Below are 15,642 nucleotides of genomic sequence, written 5' to 3' on the forward strand. Positions count from 1 at the left end.
TTTAAAATATTGTACTGTGATTGCCCCCAATATTTGTAGATATAGGAAAAAGATTTGGCTATCACTTTCTTAGGCAGCAATACATGGAACAATTGTCAAAAATCTGAAAAGTGATTGAGGAGGTGGATAAAAAGAAATGGAAAAATATAGCTTGATCCAAATACACAGGGAAAATTCTCTCATTTCTATCAAAAGCCTCTTAGTAAAAAATGACATAGGGAAAGTGTGTGTTTCCTATCTTCCAGCCCAAATTATTATAATTCCAAAATAAATGTAGATAAGAGATGCAAAATGAAGAAAACTGTCTTGGGAAATTCAGGGGTTTATTCTTTCTTATTCATAAATTTTTTTAACGGTAAATAATGACTTGGCTTTATGATTCACTTTATTCTTGAAACATGTTCCTGAAAAGTTCAGTATATTGAAAACTTTTAGATGGATCATAGAAATTTTCATATTAAAGGACTTGTATGGTGAAAACTTTTGTAAAGTAAGTGATCATCCCCTGATTTATCAGTTTTGTAAACCCAGACTTTCAATACTGTGTTGGCTTAAGTTTTAAAAATTATAATGTACTACAATAAAATAAGAATTATGATTTGGGCTTTCATTTCAACTTTCTAAGCACAGTACATCCAATTAAAAATAAATTAGAAACTGTGGATAATGGATTAAATTGTGTTCATTGTATTTCTTTGCTCCCTCTATATTTTCTTTTTATATTAAGTAATTTATTTTCATTAAAATCTTCTCTAAAATCCAAATATTTAGCAGTGAATTGATTATTCTCTGGGTAAATTACAATTTAAACTATGTTAATTGGAAATTATATTTGTAGGTTTGAAGGAAAAAATTTAATCCTTGTACTGAAAATGAAGCTAGTACATATTAGTTTGCATTGCTTCTTCAGAAAAGATGTCACAATGGAAGGCGATCAAAGGAAAACTAAAGATTTTTATCAAAAAACAAAATTAGAATGCAAAATTTGAAAATAATGTCAATGACATCATTTCTGCCTATTTTATTTTTCTGAATTTTATGATGCACCCATTTCAGCCATAAATTATACTTCAGCAGAACCAAAAATGCCCTATGAATGATGGCTCCTTATTAATCTCAGCCTTGCTAATGTCAAAAAGAAATATACCATGTGAAAATTTTGTTGCACAATACACCAAATTTAAGCACATTTTTTCAGCAGTGTGAAGGTGTCTGCAGGTTAACTCCTCCTGCATAAGGTCTTACTTTGTTTAGAAGAATCCTAGGGGAGGTGTTCCTGAGAAAACTATTCTGGTAAAACAAGCAGCATCTCTGTAACTTATGTTGTCCAATATAGCTGTATTAACAGTGGCATATAGGGACTCCCCTGGTGGCACCGTGGTTGGGACTCCTCCTGCCAATGCAGGGGACAGGGGTTCGATCCCTGGTCCACGAAGATCCCACATGCTGCGGAGCAGCTAACCCCATGTGCCACAACTACTGAAGCCTGTGTACCTAGAGCCCGTGCTCTGTAACAAGAGAAGCCACCGCAATGAGAAGCCCGTGCAGGGCAACGAAGAGTAGCCTTCGCTTGCGCAACTAGAGAAAGCCCGCTCACAGCAACGAAGACCCAATGTAGCCAAAAATAAATAATGTTGTTTCTTTTCCATAGATAAAACCTGCGAGAAAAATACACTCGAAGACAAGACCACAAACCCTGACTCTCAAAATCCAGCAGAATCAACTGGAACAAAGCCAGAGCAGAAGGAAATGCGGACTGGGAAAGAAGGCCTAGTCAGGTTAGAACTCAATAAAACACATAATACCGCACTCAAAAATTCAAACACCTATCCCCCACTTTAGCTGAGCAAAGATCAGGAGAACTACAATAGTCACATAACACAAGGGACCTGGGCCGGAACTAAAAGGTTGTTTCTGTCCAGTTCACTGTTCCTTACCAGCCTGCCATGGCCACTAACCAGGATCTCTAGGCAGCCATTTGGCCATAGGCCATAGCACACCAACAAAAACATCGTAGTCACATGTCTGAGTCATTAGTATCAGCTTGAAAACAGCTTACATATTTACTAGGCATGAATTTTTTAAAAAGGACTTGAAGAGAATGTATGATTCTTCTCTGAATTCACAAAGAAATGGCTGTTCCAATTCTGTAAACATTTTATTGTTCCAGAAGATTGATTATTATTTCCTTTCATCTGCTAAAGAAAGTGTGGTATGATAACCAAGAATAATTACAGAAGCAGATAATCTTTTTGCCACTGAAGGAATACAGTTATATAAATACTTCCTACAAAATTACTGTAAATATCACAAAGGAGATGGTAATGTCAGTGTGAATCAGTGAATCCACAATAAAACCCAATGAGAAGCTCCTTCATTTGGCCACTTCTTATCATGTTTATGTGCCTGCTGATCCAATTTGAATTGCTTGACTATAGTTAATATAATTGCAGTAAGTGTACTCTTCTTATTTAATAGGCAAGAAGAGTTGTCATCTATAAAGAAGTTAAAAGTACCTCTTCCTCCCCCTGACCCCCCATTCCCACTTCTCTCTCAGCAGCTCTACTGTATTAAACTATGTGCTGCCAATAGGTGTCACCATGATAATCTAGGACCCGGTGTATTAGGTTGAACAATAGGCATCAGAAGAGTGCATTTTCAATAAGCATATATTTGACTGTATATGAAAATAAACACAAGCTCACTCTACCACACATACAAAAAAAAAAGTTTGACAAAAATTAAGCCTGACATATTATTTAGGCCGAGGGAAGGTACTTAAACTCTGAAGTAAAGATTACACTGTCACAACTGGGGTAAGTAATTATATTATTTCTATAACTGTTGGTGTTTACAGATGATTTACAGTCCTGTTAGTGAGTCATTGTTATCTTTACTTCACAGATAAGCAGCCAAGGCACAAAAAGGTTAATCAGTTTGCCGATAATCATAGGTCAGCTCTGCCAAGATCAGACTGCAAAAGACTCAGATCCCTGAGTGGAACTTTTTCCTGGCTCCCACCAATACACTCACTTTTAATCAACATCTTAACCTTCTGAACTGATCTCTCTTTCTAGCATTTATTTTAGTATATTTAATTTTTTGTAACAACCAGGGTGATACATAGGTTTTCAAAGGACTGAAGTGGAAGCCATAACTAACATTTTTAAGGATGTATTCTTCTTAACCCAGTATAGTACTTTCACTCTTCTGAAATACGAAAATGCAAACATTCCAATTACGCAGAAAATGGGTCATATCTCAAAAACACAAAACTCCTTGACACAGACTTGTATGCTTCCCACCTGTTTTACTTTGTCTTCCCCAAAACACAGTTCCTTCCCTGTTTTCCTATCTCCCTGTTCCAGTCATACCTGTCCTATTTCAGACTCTTGTACTCATGAATTGATTATTCTCTGGAATGTTTGATTATTCATTCTGCAATATAGGTAGCAAAGTTTCTTGAGAATTATTGACAAACTGAGTAGACCCAAGTTAGTTTAAAGCTCTGGCTTTATGGCTGGCCACACTTCTCAAGATTGAGGGAGAACCAGCTGCATGGAAGGAGCAACTTAAAAGGGTCACTGGAAGTTCCAGTGTCACTTTTGACTAATATTACTGGGAATCTTAATTTCCAATACCATGGAGGACTTACAAAAGCCTTCCTGTTTTGATTTCATGGGTATCAATGGTACCACATCTTGAATCCTAGAGAGCAGAGTTTCTATACATAACTAGAAAATATCAATGATAAAGTAACTTTCTATTAAAAGTGTTATTTCACAATACTCTCAATGAGTAAAGATGATTTTGGTATTTGCAGTTATTAAAAATCAACAATTTTAAATTTGGGCAAGGCCAGGTTTTAAAAAGCTCTTTCTCCTTGAAAAACATTAAGGATTTGATTGATTGCAGGCACTAAATACAGATGCTGTGTTGAGCGACTGATTCTCACTTCAACCTTTTGAAGTAATAAAAAATGTTAATTATTAATAAATAAAATTTAAAGGTAGGTTTTTTATTCTAAGCGCATTTACATTATCCTCTGACCTAAGCCATGGCTTGAATAGGAATTATGTGTTTAGGATGATCAATATGTATTGGGGAGAATGCATGTTGTGGATTTTGCAGTCTCTGTGTGTGAAGTGCAGTGTGATATTATTGATTATGCCTTTAGTTTCTGTCACACTCAGCAGAAGATAGGCAGAGGTAGATACCAGGAGAACCAACAGGATATAGATATATAGATATAGATATCGCAACGATATATTTTTTTAACAAGATTATATATATAAAGAGATTTATTATAAGGAATTGGCTCACATTATTGTGGAGGCTGGGAAGTTCCTAAGATCTCCAGTCAGCGAGCTAGAGACCCAAGAGAGCCAATGATAGTTCCAGTCAGAGACTGCAAGTCTCAGAATCAGGAGGACTGATGGTATAATTCCAGTGTGAAAGCTGCAAGCTGAAGACCCAAGAAGAGGCAACGTTTCATTTCGAGTTTGAAGGCAGGAAGAGCTTATGTCCCTGCCCAGTCAGGCAGGAGGAATCCCTCTCACTCATGGGAGGGTCAGCCTTTTGGTTCTATTCAGGCAGGCTTTCAACTGATTGGATGACAACCACTTACATTAGAGAGGGCAATCGGTTTTACTTAGTGTACAGATTCAAATGTTAATGTCATCCAAAAGCACCCTCACAGACACACCTAGAATAGTTTTGTTTTTTTGGTTTTTTTACATATCTGTTGTATTTTATTGCTTTGGCACAAAGACTATTGCAAAGTGCACAAGGAAAGATTAGCTATGATGTAATTTTCAGTTAAAATGAGTTTCTGCTTATAACATAAACAATTTTCTAGAGGGCATTAAAAAAACAATTATCTGAGTCATGTAAAAGCATTTAACTTTTTAAAAAAATATCTTTATTAGAGTATAATTGCTTTACAATGTTGTGTTAGTTTCTGTTGTACAACAAAGTGAATCAGCTATAAGTATACATATATCCCCAAATCCCCTCCCTCTTGAGCCTCCCTCCCATCCTCCCTATCCCATCCCTCTAGGTGGTCACAAATCACTAAGCTGATCTCCCTGTGCTATGCAGCAGCTTCTCACTAGCCATCCATTTTACATTTGGTAGTGTGTATACGTCAATGCTACTCTCTCACTTCATCCCAACTTCCCCTTCCTCCCCCGTGTCCTCAAGTCCATTCTCTGCATCTGCGTCTTTATCCCTGCCCTGTCACTAGGTTCATTCACCTCACTACATATAATTCAATTTCACCTCTTTTTATGGCTGAGTAATATTCCATTGTATATATGTGCCATATCTTTTTTATCCATTCATTTGTCAATGGACACTTAGGTTGCTTCCACATCCTGGCTATTATAAATAGTGCTGCAATGAATATTGTGGTTCATGTATCTTTTTGAATTATGGTTTCCTCAGGGTATATGCCCAGTAGTGGGATTGCTGGGTCATGTGGTAGTTCTATTTGTCATTTTTTAAGGAACCTCCATACTGTTCTCCATAGTGGCTGGATCAATTTACATTCCCACCAACAGTGCAAGAGGGTTCCCTTTTCTCCACAGCCTCTCCAGCATTTACTGTTTGTAGATTTTTTGATGATGGCCATTCTGACCGGTGTGAGGTGATACCTCACTGTGGTTTTGATTTGCATTTCTCTAATGATTAGTGATGTTGAGCATCTTTTCATGTGTTTGTTGGCAATCTGTATGTCTTCTTTGGAAATATGTCTATTTAGGTCTTCTGCCCATTTTTGGATTGGGTTGTTTGTTTTTCTGATATTGAGCTGCATGAGCCCAGAATAGCTTTTGACCAAATACCTGGGGACCCTGTGGCCCAGTCAAGTTAACACATAAAATCAACTACCACACCATCTCTATTACTCACATAAAGAAACTGAAAGTTTTTCTGGTGCTAAAATGCAGTCTTTTCTCACCATTTCACAGTCCTCTCATCTCACCTGCAATGGACTGAATGTTTGTGTTCCCTCAAAATTCACGTTTTGAAGCCCTAACCCCCAATGTGGCATTATCAGAAGATGGGATCTTTAGGAGGTGGACCCCATCATGCATGGAATTCGTGCCCTTATAAAGAGAACCTAGAGAACTCTCTTTTCCTCTTTCTACCATGTGAGTATACAGCAAGAATCCTGCAAAACAGAAGACAGCTCTCACCAAAACCCAACAATGCTGGCACAGTGATCTCAGACTTCCAACTTCCAGAACGATGAGAAATGAATTTCTGTTGTTTATATGCCACCAGTCCATTGTATTTGTTATAGCAGTCTGAACAAGTAAGACATCACCCAACCCAGCCTTACCCAAAACTCTTTAACATAGAGCCTCAGTACCCTTGGGCATACATAATAATGACCTTCTTCTTCATCATGTCACAGAACAGAAATTCTAATGTTAACTATTTACAAAGTCGGGCATCCTGTTTATAAAATATTCCCTTGTCTCAAATATTGTTTTGTAAGGATACAAGAGTATGGATATATGCCTAAGCCAAATTCACATATTATGTCTATTTAGCTCTTTATATAAACACAAAAAGAAGGGGTGAGTAAAGTTGACATTATTATTATAAAGATGTGAATTTCATAAAACAAAATCACTTCTGTGATTCTGTGATTTTTTTCATCCAACTCTCAATAAGATTCTAAATAGAACCTAAAACTAATTTTCTGGCCACAGTAATAATATTTATCTCAAATACATGTCAGCCCAGGAGGAGATTTCTTTTCAAGATATCCAAGTATTACATATCCACATTCCTGACTGGAATCCATTTGTGTTAAACTAGCTTATTTATTTATATATTTATTTATTCTTTCTTTATATCCTTTCAGAATGTTCTGTAAGTTGTTTATCCAGGGGAAAAATATTCTTTGCAAATCTTCCCAGAAAAAAGCAACCAATTCATTATCTTGTCAGATGAATCATTTAGCTTCTGAAAGACATGGGGTTCAACCCTGGAAAGTCCCATTGATGCCATTTGTCCATTACTGAGAAAAACAGCCTGTTTCTGGCATTTCATCTCAGCACATTCTTATTTTTTAGTATAAAAAAAGTGCATTTTGATGGACACTAATGAATAGCAAGCAAAAGATGTGTTTTGCCTGGAAATGTCAAATAGCTATGTCTGAAAAGGAGACAGAGTTGAACGCCTGATAGGTTAAGTGGTTAAATGATGAACAAGCGAGTGAAAAGTTCAATGCCCATGACTGGGGTGCACTGCAAGACTGACTTTTACAGTTATAGTATATGGCTTTTCATCACCATTGCTACCCATAATGCCAAGAAGGAAGGTTATTTCTATGAATAGTCTTCTTTGTTCATAATAGCAATCAGTCTCTATTTGGGTGGTTTTAAAATAGGCAGTCATATCACAGCAGGAACAATGAGAGCAGAATAGAATTCAGAACTTATCAGCACTCATAAACACTGATGTGTTTTGTCTTGTAGCTAGAAAAAGCAAGAATCACTGCCGTAAAGATGCTTAAAAATCCATATGTGACTTTATAGTTGAAATAGAAAAGGAATGTCAGCTATCAAGTTTATAAAAATAAAATACAATTTATACTATAATAATTTATAAGCATGTAAAAAAATAAAATCAGCTACACATGTGCTAATTCTGTGGGATGCATAATAAAATATGATGCACTATTATTTTTAGCCCCAAATTAGAATTTTCCTCTATGATAAGCAATACTTTTATAATTAGGCATTGCAAACACTTTTAACAACAGATTGGCATCTCATTTTAATAATGATTGCTAATTTATATTTCTAGCAATATGGCAGACTAAACATTTGTAGAAAACTCTTTGGGGAGAATGTAATGAAAACTACTAGGTAAACTATAAAACCTACATTTGAATGCATACTTGAGCTAGTGAAAAATAAGTTCTACTGAAAGAAAGTTTCAAGAACTAGTGTTTGCCCTGAGGATTTTTCCAAACTCTACAGCCTAAATCTGAGTTGAAATGTGTCATTAGTGAAACAAAACCTGGGATTAAACTGGATGCAAAAAACAGGTTGGAAACTCTTTCATAAAACTGGGATTCCACAGGGTAACCCACTGGAGGGTAAACTACTTCTCAGAGGGAAACAGCTTGAGTAATACTTGCCTTTGTCCTGGCTTTGAGTGGGAAAAATGGAAGAAATTTAAAATTGGGGGTGAGGCAGGGGGTGTGGAATGAAGGAGGAGAGGACAGAGGAGGGAAGGGGCAGAGAAGAAAGGGACGGGGAGAAAAGGAAGGGGAAGAAAAAAAATTCTTATCCATAAGCCAATATTCAAATAGACCTAGAACCAGAATTCTTATACTATATATATTCTGAAAAAGAAATGAGGCTAAAAAAATTTAAAACAATTAAATTTGAGAGCCCAGACATCTGCCAGAAACCAACACAATCTGGAAGAAAACAAACTTTAAAACCACATCTCAAAATATCCCTATTGATAAAGTTTCAATTAACATGAACTCACAGTCAAAAATTACTAAACACGTGAGGAAATAAATCGCTGTGAACAAGACAACAGAAACAAAAAACTGCAGAATCAGACTCTTGAAAACCTACAGATGATGAAATTATCAAAAACAGTATTCTGTATAAGTATGTGATGTATATTAAAAGAAATAAAAGAGAAGATTGAAAATAAGATAAGAAACAACAAACCAGAAATTGTCAGAATTGACAACGTATTTCTGCAAGTTAACTGAGAAGAACATCTGGAAATGAAAAATATAATCTCTAAAATTAGAAAGTCAGTGAGCTAGACAGCAGATTAGACAGAGTTGAAGAGTTAGCAAAGTGGATGACAAATCTGAAGAAATCACCCCAACTTCCACCATAAAGAAAAAAGATGGAAAATATGAGAGATTAAAATTAAGAAGTGTGGAGGAAAGTATGAAAAGGTACAAAATGCATATAATCAGAATTCCAGAAAAAGATAATAAATAGAATGGTGGAGAATCAATATTCAAAGAGATAATACAATTGATAAAAGGTAGTAGTCCTCAAATTCAGTAAGGCAAATAAATCCAAATCAGCATAAATAAAATGAATTATCCCTAAATATATTCTAATAAAACTTAAAAGTACAAAACACAAAAGAAAAAGATTTTTTAATTAACCAGAAAGTAAATACAGACCACATAAAATAGAAGTAAACTAACAAACATCTGACTTCTCAACAGTAATAATGGAAACCAGTAAACAGTAGAATGGCATTATCAAGATTCTAAAAGTAATAGTCAACCTGGAATTCTATACCTGGTGAAATTATTGTTCAAAAAAGAGGGCAGGGCTTCCCTTGTGGCGCAGTGGTTGGGAGTCCGCCTGCCAATGCAGGGGACATGGTTTAAAAAAAAAAAAAAAAAAAAAAAAAAAGAGGGTAAAGTGTAGATATTTTCAGTCAAGCAAAACTGAAGGGAGCTTAGAAGTTTTTTAACATATACTTCAGGAAAAGAAAAATTATCTGAGGAGGAAAGACTCAAATTGGGGTAGTCGGGGATCAGTCAGGAAAAATGAGAAGTAATTACTTCAATGAGAAGTAATTAAATACAAGGAATTCTGTAGTTTAAAAATTTTTGTAAGAAGTAGGAGAGCAAAGTTCAAGGGTGGAGACTGCAACACAGAAATCAGAAAAGTGCAGAAAGTAGCTGCCAAAGCCACAGCTGCCCATTAATTTCAAAGCTGGAGACTGGCAGTAGAATATAAAGTCTGAAGAAGGTTCAGAAGATCTGCTGCTTCTAAGGAAGTATGCTCTGGTCTTCTGCCAGATGACAACTGAATTGTGCCTTCCTTTTAACTTTCAAATCACCTACAAATGTGTCTCATTGGTGGAATTTAAATCAGAACCCTCCTATCAAGGGATTCTTAAAAATAAGGTTCCCAGGCTTTCAGCCACTGCAATAACATAGGAAAGTGTAAAAAGGAACAGAAATGCCACTGATTGCAAATAGACAATCCAGCACAGAGATTCAAGAAGAAATGGGTGGAGAAAATGACAAGCATGTGGATCAATAGAAATAAACATTAACACCATGAAATAATTATAATAATGTCTAAACTGAGGGTAAAAAGTGAGATGGCACTAAACTATTCCCTCTACAGTAGGGTGATTGGCATAAAAAAGAATTAAGAATTTGATAAATTTTAGAACTTCTTAATTAAACATGCATGTTAAAATATATTTGAAGAACACTAATTTAATTAAAATAGAGTATTTAACCTCCATACACTAAACTTATATGGTTTTAATATTATAAGATGATAGACGAGAGACAGAGAGAACACGGAGCAATTCTGTCAATTACAAAATGAAACTGATGATTCCATGCTCCTAGATGGATGATTTTAAAATACTTCTTTTTGTTTTTTCATAGACTTAACATTTAAAAATTCATTAAGGATATATTATATTTGAACAACACAACTGACAATTTAAATCTGAAAGAAATTTAGAGAACCCTTATATACAGTAACTGAAGAATAAACAGTTATTTCAAGTTTACTTAGAACATTACAAAAATTCACAATATACTATATCAAGGTACAATGTAAAATCTCCCAGGAGCTCTTTAAAAATACAAATGTTTGTGTTCTTCCCCCAGTGATACTGATTTCATTGGTCTGGTGTGGGTTCTAGGCCTTAGTGTGTCTGAAAATCACTCCTCAAGTGATTCCAAGGTCCATCCAGGACAGAGAACCATTTCACTAGGAGTGACCATTTCACAAATTGAGACCTAAAGTAGGTCTTAATAAATTTTAAAGATTTCACATTGAATATATTTCTAATCACTATGCAATAAAGTTAGAAGTTAATTTTTTTTAACTAAATTTTTGAAAAATCTCACATAATTAAAATTTAAATCACACTTTTAAGTGGCCCTTGGGTCAACAAATACATCATTAGTGAAATTAGAAAATATTCAGAAAGGAACCACAATGAAAATATTGCACACCAAACTTATAGAATAATAAAGATATTAACAGGTATTTGGGGTTTTTTTCTTTTTTTTTTCTTTTCCTTTTTTTTTTTTCTAGAAAAGTTGGTTATAAAATTTCTTGGAAGAACAAACAAGCAAACATAGCGAGGAAAACGCTGAAAATGGAGTTTTTAGAGTAATGTAGGTGGTAAAGTCCTACCAAATATTAAAACCTATTTAAAAACCTCTGTAATAAAAAAAAATAGTGTGGCATTGGCATATGAATAGCTAAACCAATAGTATAGAGAATACAGAAATAGACCTAACTGCATATAAAAATGTAGTGTATGATAAAGTTGGCATCTAAAATCAGTACAAAAAAAGTAGATTTAAATAAGTGGTATTAGAGTAACTGGATAGCCGTATAGAAAAAAAGTAAAATTGGATCTGTCCCTCATGCAGCACACAAGGATAAATTCCCAACGAATCAGAGATTTAAATGTAAAATAGTGAAACAGCACAAGTACTAGGAAAAGAGGTTCAAATCCCTTCATAACCTGGAAAGGTACATTAATTCCCAAATTCAAAATTCAGAAGCAAAAAAGCAAGAGCTTAATACATTTTACTATGTAAAACAAAAAAGCAAACAGACAAAAACTTTTCATTACAAAAAAAATTATAAGCAAAAAAAAAAAAAAAGAGACAAAATCAGCAAAATACCCAGATATGAAAATTCTCACTGCTATTTTCTTTGGGGATTGATTATTTTATTTGGGGATTAACAGACATTTAAATTTTTTCACTAAGATACTTTACAACTGTTAATGACTCAATCAAGTTGATATCTTTGTGATATGTTACTACCACTATTTTATTTTCCTCTTTTTAAAATCTAATACCAGAAGTACAATGTACTTACCTAATAGCATAGAGCAAAACCACTATGTCATGTAATCCCAGGAGTAAAATAATAATCCTGACACTCAATACGGTGCAATCTGAAAGTCCATCTTGACCTCAAAAAACAGTAATTATTAGTAGTGTATATATATTCATATATTATATATAATATAATATTCATACCTTATGTATACATTATTCATATACATATATGTGTATATTTGGTGACAAATTACCTGCTAAAGTCTCCACCTGTGCTTTCTACTCTTAAAAGTCATTAATATTGTGCCAGAAATTATATGTGGCACATGAGGATGAAACAGACCAGTATCAGAAGGATCAAGAGTGATTTACTAGTAGGCAGTTAGACATCAGTCAGCAGACAGAAGACAAAAATAGTAAGAATATGCGTAGTTGCCTTGAGAGAGGAACGAGCCTACAGACACAGTTTGTGACCCTATTTAAATCACTTCTGACATGTCAGTTGCCTGTTGCCATAGAAAACCAGAGCAGACAGAATTTGTGTCTACTTTCTTTTTTTTTTTTTGGCATAGAGAGAAGGAAAATAGACAAATTTTGTATTATTTTATGGCACCTAAATTATGACTTCTAAAAAAAATAGATCTTCTTATTTACCTAGTACAGTGAACCATAGAATAATTGGTGGATTTTTTGAAAGTTTTTAAAAATTATGCAAGTGGACAAATTCAGATTACTATGAGGCAGGCAAATAATACCCATGTATAAAGCACACGGGATATGGAAACAACAGAGCGAGCAAGATGATAAGAGACAGTAGAAGAGGGGATACCGAGGTGAACTGGAGTGCACCCAGGGATTCCTCCTTCCCTTAAAGAGCCAATTCAGCTGAGAGATGCCATAGGGAAAAATGAATCCAGTGATGCCAGTATTATCTGATTTTTTTAAGAAAACCCCAAAATGAATACTACCAAAATAATTTGAAATTCTTTTAAACTATAGGCCAAACAAAACACAGCTACCATCTCTGCCTTAAAAGGGTAGGCTAGTTCTAAACAAGTTGACTGTTAAAAAAATATAATTCCATTATAAAATTAGAGATGTGGTCCACAGGAAAAATATTCATTATTGCTGTTCCCAATGTGAAGCACATACAGAGAACAAAATCAAAACTATAAGAATATTTTGTGGATTATAATTAATAACTTTGTACATTTCCTTTCAGTATTTTTGTTATTTTTAGGATTTGGGTTTATACTGTAGTATTTTTTTAGATATTATATTTTAGTTATTTTAGATATCTTTTGTCTGATATTATTTAATAAGCAGTCTTCCATTTGAACAGCATGTTTTTATAGCCAGTCTCTTTAATGCATTCATAATAGTCCAAATAGCATAAATAGCAAGAGCCTAGAAAAGAGGTTTTGTTGATTCTGTTTGAAAGTTAATTGACTGATGGAAGTTGGAAGATTTGGTTAAAAAAAAAAAAAAAGGTAAAATGGAAGCCCCTAATGTGAGAGAATAACTAGATGACTCATTGTATTTTTTAAAATCTTTATCTCCTTGGGAAAAGGAAAATGATGGGTCTGCCTAGGACTGGCATTAGCAGGAGACAAAAACATGACGAGACAAAGGAGTAGAGATGAAGGAGGGGGTACCTCCCTACCTGGTGACAGCAGCAGACAAAAGAGCTGAATCACCTGAGAAAGGAAAAAAAAGAGTGTCCCACCTAGTGAGAGACAATTTCAGCCATGGGGAACAGCAAAACTAGCACAGTGATTTGCAGCATATCGGTTCTCAAAAAGCAGCAAAAATGCTATGCAGATAAGCTGAGGGGAGCAACCCCATAAGCAACCTAAAAGTAAGCTGGCCTGTGGGGATCAGGATGGGAAATGGAAGTTTATCAGACACCCCCATACTCTCTCCACACTTCTTGAGGAAGGAAGGTACTTGAATGTTTCAGCAAGTCAGCAAAGTTATGGGGAATTGCTCATTAACTAGAGTGGGGCAATTGCCAGAGAGGTTGACAATTTTATCTCAAATGTTTAGCACAGGGTCTGGCACTTATTATATGCAGTTGAAGATAATTGCTTTGTGAATAAAACATTGTATATTTTACTCTATTCCAAGTAGATTTCAAGAAGGGGGATCACAAAGTGAAACATATATATATTTTTTAAATTTCTGATAGAAATTTTATGAGTACATATAGTTTAATGCCTGAAAACTGTTCTCATTTTAAATATAGGAATCTTTTCAAATATGGCTGTTTTCACTAATCATGATATGTCTTGCCAGTTTTTCCTTTATCTTTATATGAAAGGTAATGTTTTCATTTATTGTTACCCTTTTCCAGCAACCCATAATACCCAGTTTGTTATATAATGTGGTAAAAAATGCAACTGAGAGCTTACATGTCTTATAATTCTATACCAATAAATGTTCACCCTAATTCTGCTGAAGCAAGGAAGAGTTTCACAACTAGTTTATGTGCCAACCATCAGCTAGGTAAATCGCTTCTACCTAGCCTAATGATTCATTTTATTCTAACTTTTTTTATGCAACTGTTTACCAGAGCCCTTATCTGGGCATCCAGTTCACAAAAACAGGCCTGTTTTGAGCCCTCCCAAACCCTGGTCATGGTAAGGCATTGACAGACAGTAGAAAAACAACTGTACCAAAAGGAAAAAGCGGCAAGAGGACAAGCCAACAAAACAGAAGCCATCAGAAGTTCCACATGCTTCCACCACCAAGTGTAATGTGTGTCTGGGTCTGTACCCTTCTAATTAGCCTTTGCTCCTATTACAGTGGATGAGCTGAACACACCATGTTTCAAGGCGGATTCCTCCAGGAGTGCCCATCCCCCTCACCTACTCAGGACGTCACTCGGGCAGTGTTCCCTTTCTCTCCCTCACCACCTCTCTGTTGGATCATTTCTATAAGCATCTAAACATGTTGTAGCAGTTCTCACATTTAAACAACAGCAACAAAATGCCCCCCTTCGTTCCACGTGAGCATCAGCTATTGTCCTACTTGTCTGCTCCTCTTACAGCAAATCTCTTCAAACCAATTACCTATATTCACTTTTTCTATTTCCCCTCCTCCCAAGTCTTCGTGACCCTGTTTCAACAGGAATTTTATTCCTTCATTCCACCAGTTTTTTTTCCTACTTTTATGAACATTTTTATTGATTTTGTCCACTTTTACCAAAGTCAGCAATACCTCCTATGTTGCCAAAGCCAATGGCCAGGCCTCAGTTCTGCTTTTTTCCACCCATCAGAAGCAATCCAGGGTTGATCCCTCACTCCCTTCTTGAAATACTATCTTCATTTGGTTTGCCAGATGCCTGTCTCTCTGATTTCTGCCCTACCTCAGTGGACATTCTTCTCACAGTTCATTGATAGCTCCACCTCATCTCCCCAACCTCTAAACTGGGAAAGCCCCAAGCACACTCTTCAGACCCCTCCTCTGCTCTTCCTACATTCTCTTAGTATGTGATTTTATCTGGTCCTATGGTTTTAAGCAACACTGATACCCTGATGATTCCCAAATTCATATCTCCAGTCCAGATCTCTCCCCAGAACCTCAGTTTCACATACCAATTGCCTACTTAATATTTCCACTGTGGTGTCTATTTGACATGTCCAAAACCAATCCTTAATTCCCTCACTTCTTCCAAATCTGTTCCTCCTACGTCTTCCCCTTCTCAGTAGAAGGCACCTTCATTCTTCCATCTGCTCAAAAATTCACCCCTTTTTTCTCTCATACAGTACAGCCAATCCAATAGCAAATTCTGTTGG

The 15,642-nt window shown here is 35.5% G+C and overlaps 1 protein-coding gene across 1 annotated transcript in view; it reads left to right on the forward strand.

Moving 5' to 3' along the window:
* CNGB3 (cyclic nucleotide gated channel subunit beta 3) overlaps positions 1–15,642 on the forward strand; it is a 157,020-nt gene that overhangs the window by 15,763 nt on the left and 125,615 nt on the right. Inside the window, 1 exon segment of the mRNA XM_024126962.2 lies at positions 1,652–1,778. Coding sequence (XP_023982730.1) covers positions 1,652–1,778 — 127 coding nt within the window.

The sequence above is a fragment of the Physeter macrocephalus genome, chromosome 15 (genome assembly GCF_002837175.3).
Source record: "Physeter macrocephalus isolate SW-GA chromosome 15, ASM283717v5, whole genome shotgun sequence".
Lineage (NCBI taxonomy): Eukaryota > Metazoa > Chordata > Mammalia > Artiodactyla > Physeteridae > Physeter > Physeter macrocephalus.